This window comes from Carcharodon carcharias, chromosome 4, assembly GCF_017639515.1.
Source record: "Carcharodon carcharias isolate sCarCar2 chromosome 4, sCarCar2.pri, whole genome shotgun sequence".
NCBI lineage: Eukaryota > Metazoa > Chordata > Chondrichthyes > Lamniformes > Lamnidae > Carcharodon > Carcharodon carcharias.
Genome location: NC_054470.1, coordinates 205,422,071 through 205,446,272, shown reverse-complemented (window position 1 = coordinate 205,446,272; position 24,202 = coordinate 205,422,071). Strand labels below are relative to the sequence as shown.

The following is a 24,202-nucleotide window of genomic DNA, read 5'->3' as shown; positions in this document are numbered from 1 at the left end:
ATGGATCATCCACTCGGCACTTCTGGCTGAAGATTGTTGCGAACGCTTCAGCCTGATCTTTTGCGCTGATGTGCTGAGCTCGTCCATCATTGAGGGTGGGGATATTTGTGGAGCCTCCTCCTTCAGTGAGTTATTTAATTGTCCACCACTATTCACCACTGGTTGCGGCAGGACTGCAGAGCTTAGATCTGATCTGTTGGTTGTGGAATTACTTAGCTCTGTCTATCACTTGTTGCTTGTTGTTTGGCACACACGTAGTCCTGTGTTGTAGCTTCACCAGGTCGACACCTCATTTTTAGGTATGCCTGGTGCTGCTCCTGGCATGCCCTCCTGCACTCTTCATTGTGCCAGGGTTGATCCCCTGGCTTGATGTTAATGGTGGAGTGGGGGATATGCCAGGCCATGAGATTCCAGATTGTGGTCGAGTACGACTCTGCTACTGCTGATGGCCCACAGCGCAGCACGGTAGTAGTGTCACACAACACAATGTAGAGTATCCTCAATGTGACGACAGAGTTTCATCTCCACTGTGCAGTGGTCACTCTTACTGACACTGTCATGGACAGATGCATCTGTGGCAGGCAGGTTAGTGAGGATGAGGTAGAGTGTGTTTTTCCCTCTTTTTGGTTCCCTCACTACCTGCCACAGACACAATCTAGCAGCTATGTCATTTAGGACTCGGACAGCTTGGTCTGTGGATATGCTAATGTGTGTAGATATGATGTATCACCAATATCAGCCAGTCATGTGCCAGACAGAGAGAGAGGGAGGTTGGAACACATGCTCAGCAGCAACATACCGACTCTGTAACCTGTGTGAGGGACTAAGACCTCACACCGTATATTTTTACAAAATATAAATAGATTTGTTCATTGCTATTTCATTGCTATTGTCTGTAACCTTTGAACAAAAGAAGCTACTTAGGAAAACTCATACCTCATTATCTCTGAGGAGCCACTGATGACCCCCTGTGAAGCCCAACTTCAAAGAGAGCTATACAAAGGCCATCTGCATTTAATAATCCAAGCTGGCTAGAAGACAAGGGATCATCTGCTAAGACAAAGGTCCCATAACCTTTCTTTCAATTCCCAGTGGCTGAGATATTTAACAGTCTTTGGATACACATCCTTTGTCAAAGACCTGGAGAAGAGGTGGGAGTAATGTGACATGGGCCTTTGCCTTGCTGAACTGAAATTCTCAGTCTACTGTTTACTATTTAACGAGCAGCCTCACAGACAAGGAGTCCGTCCCAGGTGGAATACCTGCTTCTGCTGGAAATTCTGTACTATCGCCTACAAGACTGATTCATCTCTGCATGCCTATCCCATCGTGTGAAGTCAACACCACCAGACAAGTGAATTACAGCATCGGTTTTCAGCCTGCCGATCTTCGTGAAGGAATACCTAATTGGACTTTGATTCTCGACTCTGGACCCACGTGAAACAATATTTGTTTTCTCTGTGATCTCTCTGCTGTAAAACTCTCTTTTCTCTATCCCCCTCTTTACTGTCAGAGTGGGGAGGCAATGTTGCAACCCTCCTTTCATGGCTTGAACATCTGCAAATAACTAACACTTTGAGTTCATCTATCTCAAGTTTGCTGTGGAGTCATAAATAGAAAATTGGATCACACCAGAACCAAGGGGTTGGGAAATACGCCACCCCTTATAAAGAGGAAAACAAATCAAAACACCTTTCTGTTTACTGACAGGCGATGAGAGGAAATATTAGCGCTGTTTAAATTAACCCCCCTCCTGTCTGTAACACCTGTTTAGATGTAGTAAAAACATAGAAAATATGATCATGGCTGATTCTTTATTTCAATGCCATACCCCTGCACTCTCCCCATGCCCCTTGATGCCTTTAGAGTCCAGAAAGCTATTTCCTTCTTAAATATATTCAGTGACTTAGCCTCCACAGCCTTCTGTGGTGGACAATTCCATGGGTTCACCACACTCTGAGTGAAGAAGTTTCTCCTCGCCTCAGTCCTTAATGGCCTACCGCTTATCCTGAGACTGTGACCCCTTGTTCGAGGTCCCCCAGTCAGAGGGAATATCATCCCTGCATCCAGTCTGTCCATCCCTGTCAGAATTTTATACGCTTCAATGAGATTCCCTAAACTCCAGTGAATACAGTCTGAGTCGGCCCAATCTCTCCTCATACGACAATCCTGCCATCCCCAGAATGTAGTGTTAATAAACCAGTTTTAAGCAAGTACCAGAGTAGACTACAGTATAAGGTAAGATAAGTCACTCATACCAGTTACTAAGAATCATGCCAAGAGTCCAGAAGTCAGATGGACCATCCAAAACAATTACCACTACGCCACCACCAGCCCTATGTTTGAGCCTAGAGTGCACTCACACAGTCACAGCTCACATCTAATAATAGTAGTGATCAGTATAAGCACTATAAAGTTGGATCAGGGATTATGAAGTGGTCAGGGGCCATCATCAAAGAGATTTGATTTAAAGATCTCAGTAGGTGAGAGAATATATTGAGGAAGAGACCAGTATCAGATTCTCCTGAACACAATCTCGGAACTTATGCCCCTCTCCGCCCTTTACACCACCACTGTCCCAGTCGACATTTGGGCAATTAAAGTCTCCTAGTATAACTACCCTATAATGCCTGCATCTCTCTGTAACTTCCCTGCAGATGTGTTCTTCTCGGTCCTTCTCACTATTTGCCAGTCTATAGATTATACCAAACAATGTAATTCACCCTTTTTGTTTCTTAGCTCTGGTCAAATTGATCCTGTCCTTCAACCCTCTGGGACATCCTCTTTCTCTAGGACTGCAACCCTCTCCTTAACCAATACCGCCACCCCTCCTCCTTTCCTATCTTTCCTGAACACCTTGTACCCGGGAATACTTAACACCCAGTTCTGCCCTTCCTTGAGCCAGGTCTCTGTTATCGCCACAGCATCATATTTCCACATGGCAATCTGCACCTGTATCTCCCCAATCTTATTTACTATACTCCGTGCATTCACATATATGCATCGTAACCCTGATTTAGATTTTGTCACTTACTCCTTTGCCCTGACTCTACTTATTAACTTACTATTCTCTATACTAGAGCTATCTGTCCCTCCCAGTATTTTGTGTACTCTGGTATTCCTCTCTAATATTTTCTCTTAATTCCCACACCCCTGTTAAGTTAGTTTAAAGCCCTCCGAACAGCACAAGCAAAACGCCCCGCAAGAACTCAGTCCCAGCCCTGTTTCAGGTGCAACCTGTCCGGCTTGTGCAGGTGCCATCTTGCCCAGAGCCAGTCCCAGTGTCCCAGGAGAGTGTGAGAGGAAGACCCTGGGACAGGCAATCAGCACCACCTAGAGGAGAGTGCAAAAGGAGGACCCTGGGACAGGCATGAAGCAGCACCTAGAAGATCTAGCATCTAGCCTATATTCTAGTAGAACTAGGGGTAAAATAAAAGCGAGGGCCGTATTCAATTTAGTTATGATGTCTGGGGAGCTCAGTCACCTGATTTGCACATCCTGCGCTATGTGGAAAATCTGAGTCGCTCCCGGTGGTCTAGATGACGATACGTGCAGGAGGTGCCTCCGACTGCAGCAACTTGAGCTCCAGATTATGGAGCTTGAGCAGCAGCTGGGGGCACTATGGTGCATTCATGAGGCTGAGAGGCTCGTGATGTTCAGGACGTGGTCACCCCGCAACTTAAGGAAGTGCAAGCAGAGAGCAAATGGGTGACTACCAAACAGAAGTGTGCAAGGAAGGGAGGGAGCAAAATTCTTAAAGTTGCATCCAGGGGAACTTTTTTTAGCCAGCATGTAAAAATTCCAACAAGGGAGAGGACAGTTCCAGACCTAATATTCGGAAATGAGCCCAGGCAACTGGAAGGCGTATCAGTAGGGGAGCATTTTGGAGATAGTGACCATAACTCAGTTAGATTTAGGATAGTTATGGAAAAGCATAAGATTGGGCCGGGAATAAATAGTTCTAAACTGGGGAGAGGCTAATTGTGCTAAAATGAGATACCATTTGGGAACAGCTACTTGCAGATAAAACTGTGTCAGAGCAGTAGGAGGCATTCAAGGAGGGAATAGCAAGAGTACAGGGCAAATCTGTTCCCATAAAGACTAAGGTGGGGGGAACCAAGTCTGGAGAACCCTGGATGCTAAGGGACATAAAGGTTAGGATTAAGAAAAAAAGAGAAGACTATGGCAGAAAGCAAGGACTCAATGCGGCAGAGTCCTTAGAGGAATATAAAAAGTGCAGAGGGGAACTTAAAAAGGAAATTAAGAAAGCTAAGACAGTGCATTAGAAGGCATTGGCGGTTAGAATAAAGGAAAATCAAAAGGGGTTTTTTAAATATATGAAGAGCAAGAGAATAACTAGGGAAAGAGTAGGGCCAATTAGGGACCATAGAGGTAATGTTTGTGTGGACCCGGAAGACATGAGTACAGTCCTCAATGAATACTTTGTGTCAGTCTTCACAATGGAAAAGGGCAATGCAAGTATATACATCAGGACCTGTGAAATATTAGAGGAAATTCAGAGAGAGACAGGAGGTACTAGCAGACTTTGTGGCCTTAAAAGTGGATAAACCCACAGGCCCAGATAAGATGTATCCCAGGCTGTTGAGGGAATCAAGGGAAGAGATATCAGGGGCCCTGGTAGTAATTTTCAAATCCTCTCTGGCCACAGGTGAGGTGCCAGAGGACTGGAGGGCTGCTAACGTTATCCCATTATTAAAAAAGGAAGGGATAGACCAGGAAATTACAGGCCAGTCAGCCTAACCTCAGCGGTGGGAAAGTTACTAGAAAGAATTCTGAAGGACAGAATATATCTGCACTTGGAGAGACATGGATTAATCAAGGATAGTCAGCATGGATTTGTTAAGGGAAGGTCATGTTTGACAAATTTGATTGAATTTTTGGGGAGGGTAATGCATTTGATGTGGTCTACATGAACTTTAGCAAGGCTTTTGATAAGGTCCATCATGGCTGCTTGGACAAAAAGTAAGAGCCCATGGGATCCAAAGCAAAGTGGCACGTTGGATCCAAAATTGGCTGAGAGGCAGGAAGGTGATGGCAGTGGGATGTTTCAGTGATTGGAAGTCTGTTTCCAGTGAGGTTCTGCAGGGGTAGGTGCTGGGACGCTTGCTGTTTGTGGTGTACATAAATTATTTGGACTTAAATGTAGAGGGTAGGATCTAGAAGTTTGCGGATGACACGAAAATTGTAAGGGTGGTAAATAGTAAGGAGGATAGCCGTAAACTGCAGGAGGATATCAATGGACTGGTCGGGTGGGCAGAGCAGTGGCAAATGGAATTCAACCCCGAAAAGTGTGAGGTTAAGCACTTGGGGAGGGCTAACAAGACAAGAGATTACGCTATGAATGGTCGGACCCTGGAAAGCACTGAAGATCAGAGGGACCTTGGTGTGCATATCCACAGATTCCTGAAGGTGGCAAGGCAGGTAGATAAGGTGGTTAAGAAGGCATATGGGATATTTGCCTTTTTTAGCCGAGGCATAGAATGCAAGAGCAGGGAAGCTATGCTGGAACTGTATAAAACGCTGGTTAGGCCACAACTGGAGTACTGCGTGCAGTTCTGGTCACCACATTATAGGAAGGATGTGATTGCACTGGAGAGGGTGCAGAGGAGATTTACCAGGATGCTGCCTGGGCTGTAGGATCTGAACCAAGAGGAAAGATTGGATAGGCTGGAGTTGCTTTCCTTGGAGCAGTGAAGGTTGAGAGGGGACCTGATAGATGCATATAAGCTTATGAGGAGCACAGACAGGGTGGATAGGAGGGGTCGATAACCAGAGGGCATAGATTTAAGCTAAAAGGTAGAAGGCAAAGAGGGAAGTTAAGGAGAAAATTTTTCACCCAAAGGGTGATGGGAATCTGAAACTCTCTGCCTGAAAAAGTGGTTGAGTCAGAAACTCTCGTAACATTTTAGTCATATTTAGATATTCACTTGCGTTGCCATAGCTTCCAGGGCTATGGGCCAAGCACTGAAAAATGGAATTTGTGTAGTCAGATCTTTGTTGACCAGCATGGACACGATGGGCTGAATGGCCTCCTTCTGTGCTGTAAACGTCTGAGTCTATGAATCTAAAGCCCTCCCTCCTGCACCATCTTTCCAGCCACGCATTCATCTGCCTTATCCTCCTATTTCTGTACTCACTGGCACGTGGCACTGGGAGTAATCCGGAGATTATTATATTTGAGGTCCTGCTTGCTACTTTTCTACCTAGCTCCCTAATTTCTGATTGCAGGACTACATCCCCCTTCCTACCTAAGTCATTGGAATCAATGTGGACCACGACCTCTAGCTGATCACCCTCCCCCCGAAGAATGTCCTGCAGCCGCTCTGTGACATCCCTGACCGTGGCACCAGGGAGGCATCACCCCATCCTGGACTCACACCTATAGCTACAGAAACGCCTGTCTGTTCCCCTAACCAATGAATGCCCTATCACTATAGCTCTTCCTTTCTGCTTCCTCATCTCTTGTACAGCTGAGCCACTTGTGGTGCCACAAACTTGGCTCTGACTGCACTCCTCTGAAGAACCAGCACCCTCACCAGCTTCCAAAACAGACCCCAGGTGACTCCTGCGCTACCTGCCTACTTCTCTTGGACAGACTGGTGGTCACCCGTTCCCTCCCTGTCTCCAGGCCCTTAAGCTGCGGTGTGACCACCTCTCTGAATGTGCTATCCACGAGGCTCTCAGCGTCACGGATATGCCACAGTGACTCCAGCTGCCGCTCAAGCTCTGAAACCCAGAGCTCAAGTTCCTGCAGCTGGCAGCACTTCCTGCACGTGGTCAGCTAGGACACCGATAGCATCCATGACTTAGCACATATTACAGGACACGCATTCCACTCACCTGAGCCACTCTGCCATATCTTAACTCTACTTCATAAGAACATAAGAAATAGGAACAGGGGTAGACCATTCAGCCCCTCATGCCTGCTCCACCATTCAATAAGATCATTGCTGATCATCCTGTGTTTCAATTTCCACATTCCCATCTAACTCCAATAACCTTTGATTTCCTTGCCTAACAAGGATCTATCTAAGATAAAAGCAAAATACGGCAGATGCTGGAAACCTAGAACAAAAATAAAAATACCTGGAAAAATTCAGCAGGTCTGACAGTATCTATGGAGAGGAATACAGTTGACGTTTCAAGTCTGTATGATCCTTCATCAGAATTAAGAAATATAGAAATGAGATGAAAAAAAGCTGGTAGAGGGGGGTGAGACGGGTAGAGCTTGATAGGGGGCCAGTGATAGGTGGAGGCCAAGAAGAGACTTCCAAAGATGTCATAGACAAAAGGACAAAAGGGTGTTGATGGTGGTGATATTATCTAAAGAATGTGCTAATGGGGACATTAAGGGTAGCAAGCAGGACAAGCTAGTGGCAGATGGCCCTAGTGGGGTGGGGTGGGGGGAAGGGATCCAAATGGGCTAAAAGGTGGAGATGAAAGATTAGATCGAAATAAATTTAAAAATAGGTGGAAAAAGAAAAATATATTTGTTAAAAAGTTATAAATTATTGGAAAAGGGGGGGATCAGAAAAGGGGTGCGGATGGAGGAGAGAGTTTATGATCTGAAATTGTTGAACTCAATATTAAGTCTGGAAGACTGTAAAGTGCCTAATCGGAAGATGAGGTGCTGTTCCTCCAGTTTGCATTGAGCTTCACTAAAACGTTGCAGCAGGCCTAGGACGGTCATGTGGGCATGAGAGCAGGGTGGAGTGTTGAAATGGCAAGCGACAGGGAAGTGGACAGACCAAAGGTGTTCCGCAAAGCGGTCACCCAGTCTGCGTTTGGTTTCTCCAATGTAGAGGAGACCGCATTGGGAGCAGCGAATGCAGTAGACTAAATTGAGGGAAGTGCAAGTGAAATGCTTCTTCACTTGAAAGGAGCGTTTGGGCCCTTGGATGGTGAGGAGGGGGGAAGTAAAGGGGCAGGTGTTGCACCTTCTGTGGTTGCATGGGAAGGTGCTGTGGGAGGGGGTTGAGGTGTAGGGGGTGATAGAGGAGTGGACCAGGGTGTCCTGGAGGGAACGATCCCTATGGAAAGCCGCCGGAGGGGTGAAGGGAAGATATGTTTTGTGGAGGCATTATGCTGGAGTTGGCGGAAATGGCGGAGGATGATCCTTTGAACGAGGAATCTATCTACCTCTGCCTTAAAAATATTCAATGACCCCGCCTCCACCACCTTCTGAGGCAGAGTGTTCCAAAGTCGCACAACACTGAAGAGAAAAAAATTCTCCTTATCTCTGTCCTAAAAGGGCGACCCCTAATTTTAAAACAGTGCCCCCCTAGTTCTGGACTCACCCACCAGAGGAAACGTCCTTTCCACATCCACCTTGTCAAGGCTGTTCAGGATCTTGAACACTTCAATCAAATCACCCCTCACTCTTCTAAACTCCAGTGGAAACAAGCCCCATCTCTCCGACCTTTCCTCATAAAATAACCCTCTCATTCCAGGTATCAATCTTGTGAACCTCCTTTGAACTGCCTCTAACGCATTTACGTCCTTGCTTAAATAAGGAGACCAAAACTGCACACAGTATTTGAGGTGCAATCTCACCAATGTCCTTTTATAACTGAAACACAACATTCTTACTTTTATGTTCAATCCTCTTCTGATAAAGGGTAGCATTCCATTCGCCTTCTTAATTAGTTGCTGTACCAGCATACTAACTTTTTTGTGACAATGTACTAGAACACCTCGATCCCTCTGCACCTCAGAATTATGCAGCGTTCTCCATTTAAGTCAAACTCTGCTTTTTTGTTCTTCCTGCCAAATGAACAAATTCATATTTTCCCACATTAAACTCCATTTGCCAGATCTTTGCCCACTCATTCAACCTATTTCCATCTACAACCTCATGTCCTCTTCACAACATACTTTCCTACCGATCTTTGTATCATCTGCAAATTTAGCTGCCTTCACTCTCCTCATCCAAGTCATTGATGTAAATTGTAAAAGGTTGAGGCCCCAGTACAGACCCCTGTGGGTCTCCACTTGTCACACTGCCAATCAGAAAAATAACCATTTATGCATACTCTCTGCTTTCTGCCAGCCAGCCAATCTTCTATCCATGCTAATGTATTACCCTCTACACTATATGCTTTTATTTTCCATAATAATCTTTGATGTGGCATTTTATCAAATGCCTTTTGGAAATCCAAGTACAGCACATCTACAGGCTCCCTTTTATTCACTGCACATGTTACTCCTTCAAAAACTCCAATAAATTGGTTAAACATGATTTTCCTTTCACAAAACCATGCTGACTCTTCCCTATTGCCTTGAGCTCTTCTAAGTGCCCAGCTCTAACCTCCTTAATGATCGGTCCTAATAACTTCCCCATGACAGATATCAAGCTAACTGGCTTATAGTTTCCTGTTTTCTGCCTTCTTGAATAGAGGAGTTATATTTGCTACTTTCCAATCTGATGGAACCTTTCCAGAATCTAGCAAATTTTGGAAAATTAAACACCAGTATATTGACTACCTCATTAGCCACCTCTCTTCAGACCCTTGGACGTAGTTCAGCAGAACACAAAGACTTGCCAGCCCGCAACTCCGTCAATTTGCTCTAGTGATTTCAATTTCATCAAGTTCCTTTCTCCCGTTCACCTCCTATTTGCAGCTATTACTGGAATATTTTTGTATCCTCTATAGCGAACACACAAGCAAAATATTTCTGCCATTTCCTTATTATCTATTAATTCCCCAGTCACTCTCCAGATGACCACTCACTTACTTTACTTACTCTTTTCCTTTTTAAATACCTGTAGAAACTCTTGCTATCCGTTTTTACATTTCTAGCTAGTTTCCACTCATACCCTAATTTCTTTCTCCTAATTAACCTTTTAGTCATTCTCTGCCGTTTTCTACATATCATCTTTGTGGAGTTGTATGCGTCTTCCTTAAGTTTGATGCTTTCCTTAATATCTTTAGTTAACCACGGATTGTAGGTCCTCCCCTTAGAATTTTTCTTTACAGTAGGAATGTACTCATTCTGAATACTCTGAAATATCCCTTTAAATTTCTGCCACTGCTTTTCTATTGATCTATCCTCTAGCCTAGTTTCCCAGTTCACTTTAGCTAGCTCAACGTTCATCCCCACATAGTTGCCCTTACTGGGGTTTAAGATACCAGTCTTAGACCCGCTCTTCTCCCTTTCAACCTGGCTGTAAAATTCAATCATATTGTGGTCGCTGCCACCTAGGGGTGCCTTTACTCTGAGGTCATTAATTAATCCTGTCACGTTACACAATACCAAGTCCAATATAACCAGCTCTCTGGTTGGTTCCAGGACATGCTGCTTTCTAGGAATGCTACCCCGAAAGCATTCTAAGAACTCCTCACTCAGGCTAATACTACCAATCTGATTTTTCCAGTTTGTGTGTAGTTTAAAATCACCTATGATCATAACCATCCTTTATCACAAGCACACAATATTTTCTCTTGAATACCTTATCTTACAAGGTGGCTACTGTCAGGGGGCCTGTAGACCACTCCCACTAATGACTTTTCCCCCTACTATTTATCTCCACCCAAACAGTTTCTACACCCTCATCTCCTGAACCAAGGTCATCTCTAACTATTGCACCAATGCCCTCTTTGATTAACAGTGCTACCCCTCCACCTTTACCGAGCTTCCTATTCTTCTTGAATGTCACGTACCCTTCAATATTAAGGACCCAATCTTTGTCATCCTGCAGCCACGTCTCCCTAACTGCTATCAGATCATAATTATTTACTTCAATGTGGGCCATCAATTCAGTTACTTTGTTATGAATGCTATGTGCATTCAGATAGAAAGTCTTCAGTTTTGTCTTCTTATTACCTTTGTAATATCTGGTCTTGACTGTTGATGTATTCTTAGGCTTTTTTTCTCTCTGTCCCTTCCTGCCTTTCTCTGACCCGCATTTCTCATATTCCTATTTTGCTCTCCTGTCTTGACACTACACCTTGAATTGCTACCTCTACCCAAACTTGATCCCTCACCCCTCTCGTTTAGCTTAAAGCCCTCTCTAGTTCCCTAGTTATGCCTTTTGCGAGGACACTCGTCCCAGCACGGTTCAAGTATAAACCGTCCCCAGTACAGCCCCTACTATGTCACCGCTCTCCTCGCGCTCTTTTATCCTGTGTCTCCGCTGCTCTCCACGCGCTCTTTTATCCTGTGCCTCCGCTCCCCTCACGCTCTTTTATCCTGTGTCTCCGCTCCCCTCACGCTCTTTTATCCTGTGCTTCCGCTGCTCTCCTTGTGCTCTTTTATCCTGTGTCTCCACTCTCCTCACGCTCTTTTATCCTGCGTCTCCGCCGCTCTCCTCGCGCTCTTTTATCCTGTCTCCACTCTCCTCATGCTCTTTTATCCTGCGTCTCCGCCGCTCTCCTCGCACTCTTTTATCCTGTCTCCACTCTCCTCGCACTCTTTTATCCTGTGTCCCCGCCGCTCTCCTTGCACTCTTTTATCCTGTCTCCACTCTCCTCACGCTCTTTTATCCTGTGTCTCCGCCGCTCTCCTCATGCTCTTTTATCCTGTGTCTCTGTTCTCCTGGCGCTCTTTTATCCTCTGTCTCCGCTCTCCTGGCGCTCTTTTATCCTGTGTCTCCGCTCTCCTCACGCTCTTTTATCCTGTGTCTCCGCCGCTCTCCTTACGCTCTTTTATCCTGTGTCTCCACTCTCCTCGCGCTCTTTTATCCTGTGATTCCACTCTCCTCGCACTCTTTTATCCTGTGTCTCCGCTCTCCTCGCGCTCTTTTATCCTGTGCCTCCGCTCTCCTCGCACTCTTTTATCCTGTGTCTCCGCTCCCCTTGCGCTCTTTTATCCTGCGTCTCCGCCACTTTCCTCGCGCTCTTTTATCCTGCATCTCCGCCGCTCTCCTCGCGCTCTTTTATCCTGTGTCTCCCCACTCCTCGCGCTTTTATCCTGTGTCTCCGCCGCTCTCCGTGCATTTTTTTATCCTGTGTCTCCACTCTCCACGCACTCTTTAATCCTGTGTCTCCGCCGCTCTCCTCATGCTCTTTTATCCTGTGTCTCCACCGCTCTCCTCTCGCTCTTTTATCCTGTGTCTCGGCTCTCCTCGCGCTCTTATATCCTGTGTCTCCGCCACTCTCCTCGCGCTCTTTAATCCTGTGTCTCCCCTGCTCTCCTCGCGCTCTTTAATTCTGTGTGTCCGCCAATCTCCTCGCACTCTTTAATCCTGTGTCGCCGCCACTCTCCTCGCGCTCTTTTATCCTGTGTTTCTGCTGCTCTCCTCGTGCTCCTTTACCCTTACGTTAACTTTATTCTACTTTGGATTATTTATATTACTTTTGTTATATTTACTTTATTACAAAAGTAGTGAGGTTATATTTCAGTAGAACAGATGCTGGTGAGACCACATCTGGAGTATTATTACAATGCTGGTTTCCTTATTTAAGGAAAGATGTAAATGTGTCAGAACCAATTCAGAGAAAGTTTACAAGACTATTACCAGGCATAGGTGAGTTGTCTTATGAGGAAAGGCTGGACAGGTTAGGCTTGTATCTACTAGGATTTAGAAGACTAACAGGCAACTTGTCTGAAACCTTTAAGATCCTGAAGGGTCTTGACAGGGTGGATGTGGAGAGGATGTTTCCTCTTGTGGGAGAATCCAGAACAAGGATTCACTGTTTAAAAATAGGGAGCTGCTCATTTAAGATAGAGATGAGGAGAAATTTTTTTCTCTCAGAGGGTCTCTTTGGAACTCTCTTCCTCAAAAGGCGGTGGAAACAGAGTCTTTGAATGAGGCACAGCATGATAGATTCTTGACTAACATGGGGGTGAAAGGTTATCAGGGGTAGACAGCAATGTGGGGTTGAGGTTAAATCAGATCAGCCATGATCCTACTGAATGGTAGAGCAGGCTCAAGGGGCCGAGTGGCCTACTCCTGCTCCCAATTTGTATGCGTATATGTTCGCATGTTTGTGAATTGCTCATTTGGAGAGCCGATGCAGACAAAATGGGCTGAATGGCCTCCTTCTATGCTGTAACAATGCTGTGATTCTTTGAAAAGAAAGAAATGAGAGATTCTGCATAGGACATGCCACACTTTCCAAACTCGCAACTTCTCCTTCCAAGAAGGACAAGGGCAGCAGTGGTACCTTCAAATTCCCCTCAAAGTCACACACCATCTGACTTGGAAATATATCATTGCTCCTTCATAATTGCTGGGCCAAAACCACAGAACTCCATGCTAAGGGAGTACCTTCATCACATGGATTGCACCAGTTTAAAGCTGTGGCTTACCAGCACCTTCTCAAGGGCAATAATTGCTGGCCTTGCCTACAATGCCCATTTCCCATGAATGAATATAAAAAAGCATTATATTTACTCGAGTAATATTCAATCTCATGTAAAAGTGGACCCCAAATTTTTGGCCAAAAGATTATTTTTTCGTAGATCTTGTGTATAAGTCATTCCTACTTTTTGAGGGATAATAGAACAGCACGTTCTTTCATTTTTTTTGGTGTACAATGCTACGCCAAAATAGTGTAAACCCAAGTTACTACAAGTAATTATAATTTCCTGATGTTAGTCATACTACCAATACTATAAGATTACCGACAATTGAATCATAATATCCTTTGGTACCATGCTCATAAAGCTATTTGAGATGAAAAACACCATCAGTTATGAATCCATTCAGAGGCAGGACACCAACAAAACAATAACAGGTGCTACCAGCAGTGTTGACAGGTTGGAAATTTGGTTTCTGCCAATCCCGCCCTCTAAACCAGTCAACGTTTTGAGAAATAACCTGTTACTACCGGTAATTTTAATTTCCTAATGTTATGGTCGTTTCTACTAACTCTTCTGAATTATGTACATTTTCCCCTGCTACGAGACAAGAGGATGGCACTTTGAAGTGTGAGATAAATCTTCATTTGTAGATTCAAAGTGGAATATGGTAATTGAGTGTGGTTTTGCCATCCTCATACCCAAGGAGAAATCTAGGCTACAGCTACTGCTGCTTAGCCTACTGAAACCATGCCATAACTTAGCTGCAATTGGTAAATATTTTTCGTGTTTTCAGATAATAGTTATGCCTCCAACATGGATGGGTTTCAATGCCTCAAAAATATTACTCGTGTATAAACCGACCCCGACTCTTTGTCTAATGTTTAGTCTTAAAAAACTCGACTTTTATACAAGCATACGCGGTGTTTATAATAAGGGCAAAATACTGCAGATGCTGGAAATCTGAAACAAAAACAAAAATGCTGGAAAACTCAGCAGGTCTAACAATGTCTGTGGAAAGAAAGACAGAGTTAACGTTTCGACTCTTCTTCAGAACTAAAGAGAAGTAAAAATAGGGTGAAATATATATGTTTAAGGTGGGGGTGGGACATCCCACCAGCCTCCACATTTAAAGGATCATCCTCCGCCATTTCCGCCAACTCCAGCATGACGCCACCACCAAACACATCTTCCCTTCATCCCTCTTGTCAGCATTCCGTTGGGACCGTTCCCTCCGGGACACACTGGTCCACTCCTCCATCACTCCCAATACCTCAACCCCCTCCCACGGCACCTTCCCATGCAATTGCAGAAGGTGCAACACCTGCCCCTTTACTTCCTCCCTCCTCACCGTCCAAGGGCCCAAACACTCCTTTCAGGTGAAGCAGCGTTTCACTTGCACTTCCCTCAATTTAGTCTACTGCATTCGCTACTCCCAGCACAGTCTCCTCTACATTGGAGAGACCAAGCACAGACTGGGTGACCGCTTTGTGGAACACCTTCGGTCTGTCTGCAAGCATGACCCAGACCTTCCTGTCACTTGCCATTTCAACACACCACCCTGCTCTCATGCCCACATTTCCGTCCTTGGCCTGCTGCAATGTTCCAGTGAAGCTCAACGCAAATTGGGGGAACAGCACCTCATCTTCCGATAAGGCACTTTACAGCCTTCAGGACTTAACATTGAGTTCAACAACTTTAGACCATCAACTCTCTCCTCCATCCTCACCCCTTTTTGATCCCCTTTTTCCAAATATTTATTTTTTAATTTTTATATATATATTTTTTCCCATCTATTTTTATTATTTCTTAAATTTATTTCCATTTTTATTCATTGTTTTATCCCCACCTTTAGCCTATTTCGATCTTTTTTCCCACCATCCCACCCCTACTAACTGTCACTTGCTCATTCTGCTTTCTACACTTAATGTCACCTTTAGCCAGTATCACCACCATCAACAATGCTTCAACCTTTTGTTTATGATATCTTTTGCAATCTCTCCTTTGCCTCCATCTATCACTGACCTTCTATCCAGCTTCACCTGTCCCACCCCCCTTAAAATTGTACATATTTCACCACATTTTTATTTTTCTTTAGTTTTGAAGAAGAGTCGTATGGGCCCGAAACTTTAATTCTGTCCTTCTCTCCACAGATGATGTCAGACCTGCTAAGCTTTTCCAGTACTTTTTGTTTTTGTATTCGGTGTTTATTCTGGGTTTCTCACACCCCTCCCTCTAGCTCCTCATCATGCTGCATATAGCAGCAGCTGTAAAGAGAAAAGATGGCTTAAGTTGCTAGATAATTCCCTTTTCTCTCTGCAGCTGCTAAATGACCTGCTGTGTATTTCTGAGATTTTCTGTTTCCAGATTCTTACCCGTCATTTGAGCAGGTCACGAATTCCTCCTTAATTTTCGGGTGCCAGACTCCACTGTTCAGCATGGCTGTGTGTCCCTGTGTGAGAACACATTAAAACAGAAATCTCTTAAGTGTACTATCAGTTTATCACTCATTGTTCCTTTATCTATTTCTGAACATAATCCCAACATCCAACATATAACATTGAACTGGAAGAAAGCTGATTTTAAAGGGATGAGTGTGAAACTAGGAAAAGTAAGCTGGAAAAATTTGCAGGCAAACTCTGAAATAGAACAGCAGTGAGAAACATTTAATAACATAATAAATAGAGTTCAGGAGAAATATAACCCAAGTAAAATCAAGGAGGAATGAGCCAGTATGACACATCATGGATGAATAAAGAAACCTGATCAAAATTGAAGAGAGGGGCACACTAAACATTGATTCCTCAGATACTGAAGCAGTCCATGTCCAAATAAAGCAAGATCTGAACAATATCCAGGCTATGGCTGAAAAGTGTCAAGTAACATTCATGCTACACAAATGCCAGGTAATGACCACCTCCAACAAGAGAGAATCTAACCATCACCCCATGACATTCAATTGCATTGCCATCACTGAAACCCCCACTATCAAATGGATGTTATCTTTTTGAATATTTTTGGGAATACAGCGGTGTTCTGTAAAGAAGTCTGTGTGTGTGTCTATGAGTACTTAAACTGGGGGAAGGTTAGTAAAGACAGCATTTGAGTGTGGGAACGGAGAGATGCAAGGTAAAGGTGTTAGATGCATGCATTTGTAATGAGAGGCTATGGCGAAGTTAAATGTACAATTAAATAGGCTAGGTTTTAAAAGTTGCATTAGGTGATAGGTAAGGACTTGACTTTTCGGCTGTTAAATTTCAACAGGTAGTTTTGAAGTAACAAGAGACTTTTACAACTTACAAAGGTTTCATAAGTAAACAAGGGAAGGTTATTAAATTTTATTTGACCCAAAAGTGAAGGCAATAGGAAAACATGAAAGATTTTTATATTTTGGAAAACTTGAGTTCAAAAAGATGCTTCGGGCAATGGTGTCTAAGATGAAAGGGAAATAAAAGATATTTAAGGAAAGATGTTGAATTGTGGTGGCTGTGTGGGAGAGATGTCCTAAGACCAGCTCTGTGCTGAGAAAAGTTGTGAACTTAAAGCAGCTATTCAGTTTCAAGCCAGAAAAGCCTTTGTTTTCAGAAAGTGGTCTGTTTCTGAACTTCCTTTTGGGTTTCCACAGAAGAGTGGAAGAGAGTGAGAAGTCACGTGGTATACTTTACTGAAGTAACAGCAGTTTGTGCCTTGGGTAATATTACTGGATTTTTATGTTTAAAAATCTATAAGGGAGCTGTTCCCAAATAAATTACTTGTGTGTTTTGACCAAGTGGGGTTTTTTGGGGGAATGCTATGTAACACTGTTTTAACAGGATAATTTTAATCTTGTGTGCTAAAGTTCTTTTCTCTTATTATTAATAAATTTTTTCATTTTAAAATCTCAAGTGTTACTGGGGTTCTATAGACCATAAGACATAGGAGCAGAAATTAGGCCATTCAGCCCATCGAGTCTGCTCCACCATTCAATCATGGCTGATAAGTTTCTCAACCCCATTCTCCCGCCTTCTCCCCGTAACCGTTGATCCCCTTACCAATCCAGAACCTATCTATCTCGGTCTTAAATACACTCAATGACCTGGCCTCCACAGCCTTCTGTGGCAATGAATTCCATAGATTCACCACTCTCTGGCTAAAGAAGTTTCTCCTCATCTCTGTTCTAAAAGGTCTTCCCTTTACTCTGAGGCTGTGCCCTCGGGTCCGAGTCTCTCCTACTAATGGAAACATCTTCCCCACATACACTCTATCCAGGCCTTTCAGTATTCTGTAAGTTTCAATCAGAACCCCCCTCATCCTTCTAAACTCCATCGAGTATAGACCCAGAATCCTCAAACGTTCCTCATATGTTAAGCCTTTCATTCCTGGGATCATTCTCGTGAAGCTCCTCTGGAACCTCTCCAGGGCCAGCACATCCTTCCTGAGATACGGGGCCCAAAATTGCTCACAACATTCTAAATGTGGTCTGACCAGAGCCTTATAAAGCCTCAGCAGCACATCCCTGCTTTTCTATTCTAGTCCTCTCAAAATAAATGCCAACATTGCATTTGCCTTCCTAACTAACGACTCAACCTGCAAGTTAATCTTAAGAGAATTCTGGACTAGGACTCCCAAGTCCCTTTGCACTCCAGATTTCTGAATTCTCTCCCCATTTAGAAAATAGTCTATGCCTCTATTCTTCCTACCAAAGTGCATGACCTCACACTTCCCCACGTTGTATTCCATCTGCCACTTCTTTGCCCAATTTTCCTAACCTGTCCAAATCCTTCTACAGCCTCTCCGCCTCCTCAATACCACCTATCCCTCCACCTATCTTTGTATCATCTGCAAACTTAGCCAGGATGCCCTCAGTTCCTTCATCTAGATCATTAATGTATAAAGTGAAAAGTTGCGGTCCCAACACTGACCCCTGTGGAACTCCACTAGTCACCGGCCGCCATCCTGAGAAGGACCCCCTTTTTCCCACTCTCTGCCTCCTGCCAGAGAGCCAATCTTCTATCCATGCTAGTACCTTGCCTCTAACACCATGGGCTCTTATCTTACTGAGCAGCCTCCTGTGCGGCACCTTGTCAAAGGCCTTCTGGAAGTCCAAGTAGATAACATCCATTGGCTCTCCTTTGTCTAACCTACTCATTACCTCCTCAAAGAATTCTAACAGATTTGTCAGGCAAGACCTCCCCTTGATGAAACCATGCTGACTTTGCCTGATTTTACCATGCACTTCCAAGTATTCAGAAATCTCATCCTTAATAATGGACTCTAAAATCTTACCAACGACCGAGGTCAGGCTAATTGGCCTGTAATTTCCCGTCTTTTGCCTCATTCCCTTCTTAAACGGGGGGGTTACGTTAGCGATTTTCCAGTCCTCTGGGACCCTCCCTGACTCCAGTGATTCCTGAAAGATCGCCACTAACGCCTCCACTATCTCTTCAGCTATATCTTTCAGAACTCTGGGGTGTACTCCATCTGATCCAGGTGATTTATCCACCTTCAGACCTTTCAGTTTTCCTATCACCTTCTCCTTGGTATTGGCCATCATACTCACCTCTGCCCCCCGACTCTCTTGAACTTTGGGGACGTCACTCGTGTCTTCCACTGTGAAGACTGACGCAAAGTACCTATTCAAAGCCATTCTTTGTTCCCCACTACTACTTCTCCAGCATCATTTTACAGCGGCCCAATGTCCACTTTTGCCTCTCTCTTACCCTTTATGTATCTAAAAAACTCTTGCAATCTTCTTTTATATTACTGGCTAGTTTACCCTCATATTTAATCTTCTCCCTCCTTACTTTTTTTTTAGTTGTCCTCTGTTGGTCTTTGTAAGCTTCCCAATCCCCTGGTTTCCCACTGCTCTTTGCCGCATTGTATGCTTTCTCTTTAGCTTTTATGCTGTCCCTGACTTCCCTTGTCAGCCATGGTTGGCACGTCCTCCCTTTAGTATGCTTCTTCTTCCTAGGGATGAATTTTTGCTGTCTCCCAAATTACTCCCAGAAACTCCTGCCATTGGTGTTCCACTGTCTTTCCTGCTAGGCTCATCTCCCGGTCAATTCTTGCCAGCTCCTCCCTCATGCCTCTGTAGTTGCCTGTAATACCATTACATCTGATTCCAGCTTTTTCCTCTCAAATTGCAGGGTAAATTCTATCATATTATGGTCACTTCCTCCTAAGGGTTCCTTCACCTTAGCTCCCTTATCAAATCTGTCCCATTACACATCACTAAATCTAGAATTGCCTGTTCCCTACTGGGCTCCACCACAAGCTGCTCCAAAAAGGCATCTTGTAGACATTCCACAAATTCCTTTCCTTGGGATCCACTACCAACCTGATTTTCCCAGTCTACCTGCATATTGAAATCCCCTATGATCACTGTAACCTTGCCTTTCTTACACACCTTTTCAATCTCCTGGTGTATCTTGTGCCCCACATCCTGACTACTGTTCGGAGGCCTGTACATAACTCCCATTATGGTTTTTTTACCTTTGTGGTTCCTCAACTCTACCCACGCAGATTCTACATCATCTGACCCTACATCATTTCTTATTATCGATTTAATTTCATTTCTTACTAACAAAGCAACCCCAACCCCTCTGCCAACCTGCCTATCTTTTCGACAGGATGTATACCCTTGGATATATGCTTCTGGGATCAGTAGTTTTCGCCTCGTTTTCAAAATAGAAAAAATGGTTATGATCAGTAAGACAAGTTTCCCTCTGGGATTTGGCTTGCTCAGCAAATAATCACAGAATCACAGAATTTTAACGGAACAGGAGGATGCCATTCGGCTCATCATCTCTGCACCGGATCTCTAAATGAGTATTATGACCAAGTGCCATTGTCCTGTCTTTTCCCTGTATCCTTGCACATTGTTTCTATTCACATAATCATCAAATGTCCACTTGAATGCCTCAACTGAACCTGCCTCCATCACACTTCCAGGCTGTGGATTCCAGACCGAAACCACTCATTGTGTGAAAAAGTTTTTTCTCACGTCACACTTGCTCTTTTGCAAATCACTTTAAATCTGTGCCTTCTCACTCTTGATCCTTTCAGAAGTAGGAACAGCTTCTCACTATTTACCCTGACCAGTCCCCTCATGATTTTGAACATCTCTATCAAATCTCCTTTTAGCCACCTTATCTCCAAGAAGAACAGTCCCAACCTCTCCAAACTATCCTCACAGATGAAGTTTCTCAGCCCTGGAATCATTCTTGTAAATCTCTTCTGCGTTCAATGCGTTCACATCCTTCCTATAATATGGTGCCCAGAACAGTACACATCGGTTGTGGTTGCAACACAACATCCTGGGGTTACCATTGACTGGAAACCGACCTGGACTAGCCATATAAATACTGTGACTACAAGAGCAGGTCAGAAGCGTGGAATCCTGCGGCAAGTAACTCACCTCCTGATTCCCCAAAGCCTGTCCACCATCTTCAAGGTACAAGTCAGGAGTGTGATGGAATACTCCCCACTTGCCTGGATGAGTGCAGCTCCAATAACACTCAAGAAGCTTGACACCATCCAGGACAAAGCAACCCGCATGTTTGGCAACCCATCCACAAAAATTCATGCCCTCCACCACCGATTAACTGTTACAGCAGGGTATACCATAAACTGCACTGCAGCAATTCACCAAGGCTCCTTCGACAGCACCTTTCAAAACCCACGACCACTACCATCTAGAAGGACAAGGGCTGCAGATAGATGGGAACACCACCGCCTGGAAGTTCCCCTCCAAGCCACTCACCACCCTGACTTGGAAATATATCGTCGTTCCTTCCCAGTTGCTGGGTCAAAATCCTGGAACTCCCTTCCTAACAGCACTGTGGGTGTGCATACACCACATGGACTGCAGCAGTTTAAGAAGGCAGCTCATCACCACCCTCTCAAGGGCAATTAGGGATGGGAAATAAATGCTGACCTGGCCAGCGACAACCCCATCCCACTAAAGAATAAAACAAAAAAAATCAGAGCTTCTTGCTCTCATCAGAATTGGAAAAATTAATCAATTTTCACTCCTGTCGCACGTTCACGAGGTCCTTCTCTGACACTTACTTCCCCTTCCTTGATTCCCTCCGTTTCTGGGGATAAACTGTGTATTAGCATTTATTACAAGCCTACAACTCCCACAGCTATCTCAATTGCACCTCCTCATACCCTGCTTCCTGTAAGGACTCCATTCCATTCTCCAGGTTTCTCCGTTGCATCTGTTCTGATGATGCAACCTTTCACAACAGCTCTTCCAACAGGTCTTCCTTTATCTCAACAGAGGAATCCCCCACACTGTGTTTGACAGGGCCCTCAACCATGTCCGACCCATTTCTCTCTCTTCTGTCCTCACCCCTCCTCCTCCCTCCCAGAGACATGATAGAGTTCTCCTTGTCCTCATTTTTCACCCCACCAGCCTTCACATGCAAAGGATTATCCTCTGCCATTTCTACCAACCACAGCATGATGCCACCACCAAACACATCTTCCCCTTACCTCCCCTGTCAGCATTCTGAAGGGACCATTCCCTCCATGACACCCTGGTCAACTCCTCTATCACCCCCAAAACCTCATCCCCATCCCAAGACACCATCCCATGCAATCACAGGAAGTGTACACCTGCCCCTTCACCTCCTCCGTCCTCACTGTCCAAGCCCCCAAACACTCCTTCCAGGTGAAGCAATGGTTTACATGTACTTCTTTCAATTTGGTCTGCTGTGTTCACCTCTCCCAATGCAGTCTCCGCTACATTGGGAAGACTAAACGCAGATTGGGTGACCGCTCTGCGGAACACCTCTATTCAGACTGCAAGTATGACCCCGGCCTTCCTGTTGCTTGCCATTTCAATTCACCACATTGCTCTCACGCTCACATTTCTGTCCTCGGCCTGCTGCAATGTTTCAATGAAGCCCAATGCCAACTGGTTAATCACATCTTCCGATAAGGCACTTTACAGCCTTCTAGATTCTACATTAAGTTCAACTTCAGACCATGAATTCTGTCCTCCAGTTTGTACTTCTTCCCCCTAGTGCCAGTCTGTACCTTGTTCTCATATTTTGCTTTCAGACAGTGATGTAGGGTGTTCAATAACATTCGGTAAGTCATAATGAAGTCTTCATAGTCTTAATTAAGTAGGTTATCCATATGCATTTATTAACTACAAGAACTATGTACATATACACAGTAAAGAGGTTTCCTTTAAACTTTGTCCTTGGTTTCACAGCTGACCTGACTTAGGGGCTGTGCTTGATTTTTCCTTTATTTTGTTAATTTAGTATAATTGGTTTAACTCCAGAAGAGTTACACAGTAAAGAGTTCAAGCTAGGAGTTGCCTCCATGTTTGTGCCCATGGCCAACACTAGACTGACACCTAGGTGCAGGTTACATGTTCTCTTACATCACTGTGTGGATAGAACTGTACTCATTCCCACATTAACCCTATACCCTAGTCCTACTGATAGCGCTGACCTTTATTCTGCTATTCACACCTACCCAGGACCAATGCTTTGTTCCTTTGTTACTTAGGAGTAGCATTACTACTCCCTTTGCCTTTTGTTCCATAACATCTTTGTCATTTAATCTCCCCCACCCTCTAACCTATCCCTGACCCTTCCCCTTTTTCAACACCATAAAACCCATCGCATTTCTACCTCTCTTCTTTTCTGAAGGGGAGTCCTATTTGACTCGAAATGTTAAATCTGCTGCCAGATCTGCTGAGTTTTTCCAGCACTTTGTTTTTATTGTAGATTCAGTGTGTTACAATACAAAAACAAGGGAAAGAATTAGAATGTCCCAGTCAGAGAATGAGGCACTCCTTTTTGGGGAAATAGACAGACTGATCAGAGTGCTGTACATTAATCCACCCAAGCAACCCGACGGTAGGGTAGCTGGAAAAATGCCGCACCCAGTAATTGCAGTGGAATGTTGGCAGGAATTTTTTTTTGTTCTTGGGTTGTGAGCATCACTGGCAAGACCACCATTTACTGCCACCCTAACTGATCTTTAACAGGTGGTGCTGGCCAACTACATCAGAGTGGTTTGTTAGGCCATTTCAGAAGGCAGTTAAGGGTCAACCGCATTACTGTGGGTGTTGAGTCACATGGACACCAGATTGGATAAAGATGGCAGGTTTCCTTCCCTGAAAGACACAGTGAACCAGATGATGTTTAATGATCATCCAGTAGTTTGACGATCATTATTAATATGACTATCACAATGCTGCTGTCCCCAATATAGATTTCTCTGGTACCTTGGTCTTGGCTTGATCAACAATGTACTGATCTCCCTTCACACACTCCATCACCTGGAAGCCATCACGGTCCAGCACCTTGGCCTGGGCACTGCCAGCCACACACAGAATCACATCTCCTGTTGAGCTGTACTGCAGCGACTTAATCTGATGGCTAAAAGAAAAGATCAAAGATAATAAAACAGAGCATCCAATAACCCTTGACCACCGCTCCACCCTTGCATCACTCTTCCATTTCAGCCATGCCCTTGGTCTGCATTAACCACTGCCACTCTGTCCCTCCCAGCATCAACTGGCATTAGGAGTTAGAAGGGAAGTTTGGTGTGGTTAAGAGGAGATTTAGTTGGTGTTTCAGGAAGCTTGAGGAGCTTATGGGGGAATGGGAGTTTGGAGAGGGTTGGAGATGGGTTGAGGGGTGTTAAGAGGGTTGGGAGGGCAGGGAGAGGAGACGGTCCTGAGAAATGAAGAGGCTTGTGGTGCAGCCACTCACCACTCACAGGGCTGCAATGACCGGAAAGCTTGCAGCGAGGCATCCATTCCTGCAAAGTCCCAGAGCTTCACCTCATAATCGTAGCCCCCAGTAACCAGCCTCGCCCCCGAAGGATCCAGTCCCAGTGCCGATACCTAGAGCCGGAAGCATATCGGTTACTCTCTCGATCCCTCATCATTGAAGCAGCAGAGATGATGAAATTCTTCCTCCTCCCTTGC

General features: G+C 44.6%; 1 protein-coding gene across 1 annotated transcript in view; it reads right to left on the bottom strand.

Annotated features, from left to right (window-relative positions):
* The window catches only part of LOC121276697 (WD repeat-containing protein 70), a 152,949-nt gene that overhangs the window by 101,729 nt on the left and 27,018 nt on the right, over positions 1 to 24,202 (bottom strand). Inside the window, exons 7-9 of the mRNA XM_041185241.1 lie at positions 23,985 to 24,118; positions 23,495 to 23,648; positions 15,639 to 15,715 (exon numbers count right to left, since the gene is read on the bottom strand). Coding sequence (XP_041041175.1) covers positions 15,639 to 15,715; positions 23,495 to 23,648; positions 23,985 to 24,118 — 365 coding nt within the window. The remainder of the gene's footprint in view (positions 1 to 15,638; positions 15,716 to 23,494; positions 23,649 to 23,984; positions 24,119 to 24,202) is intronic.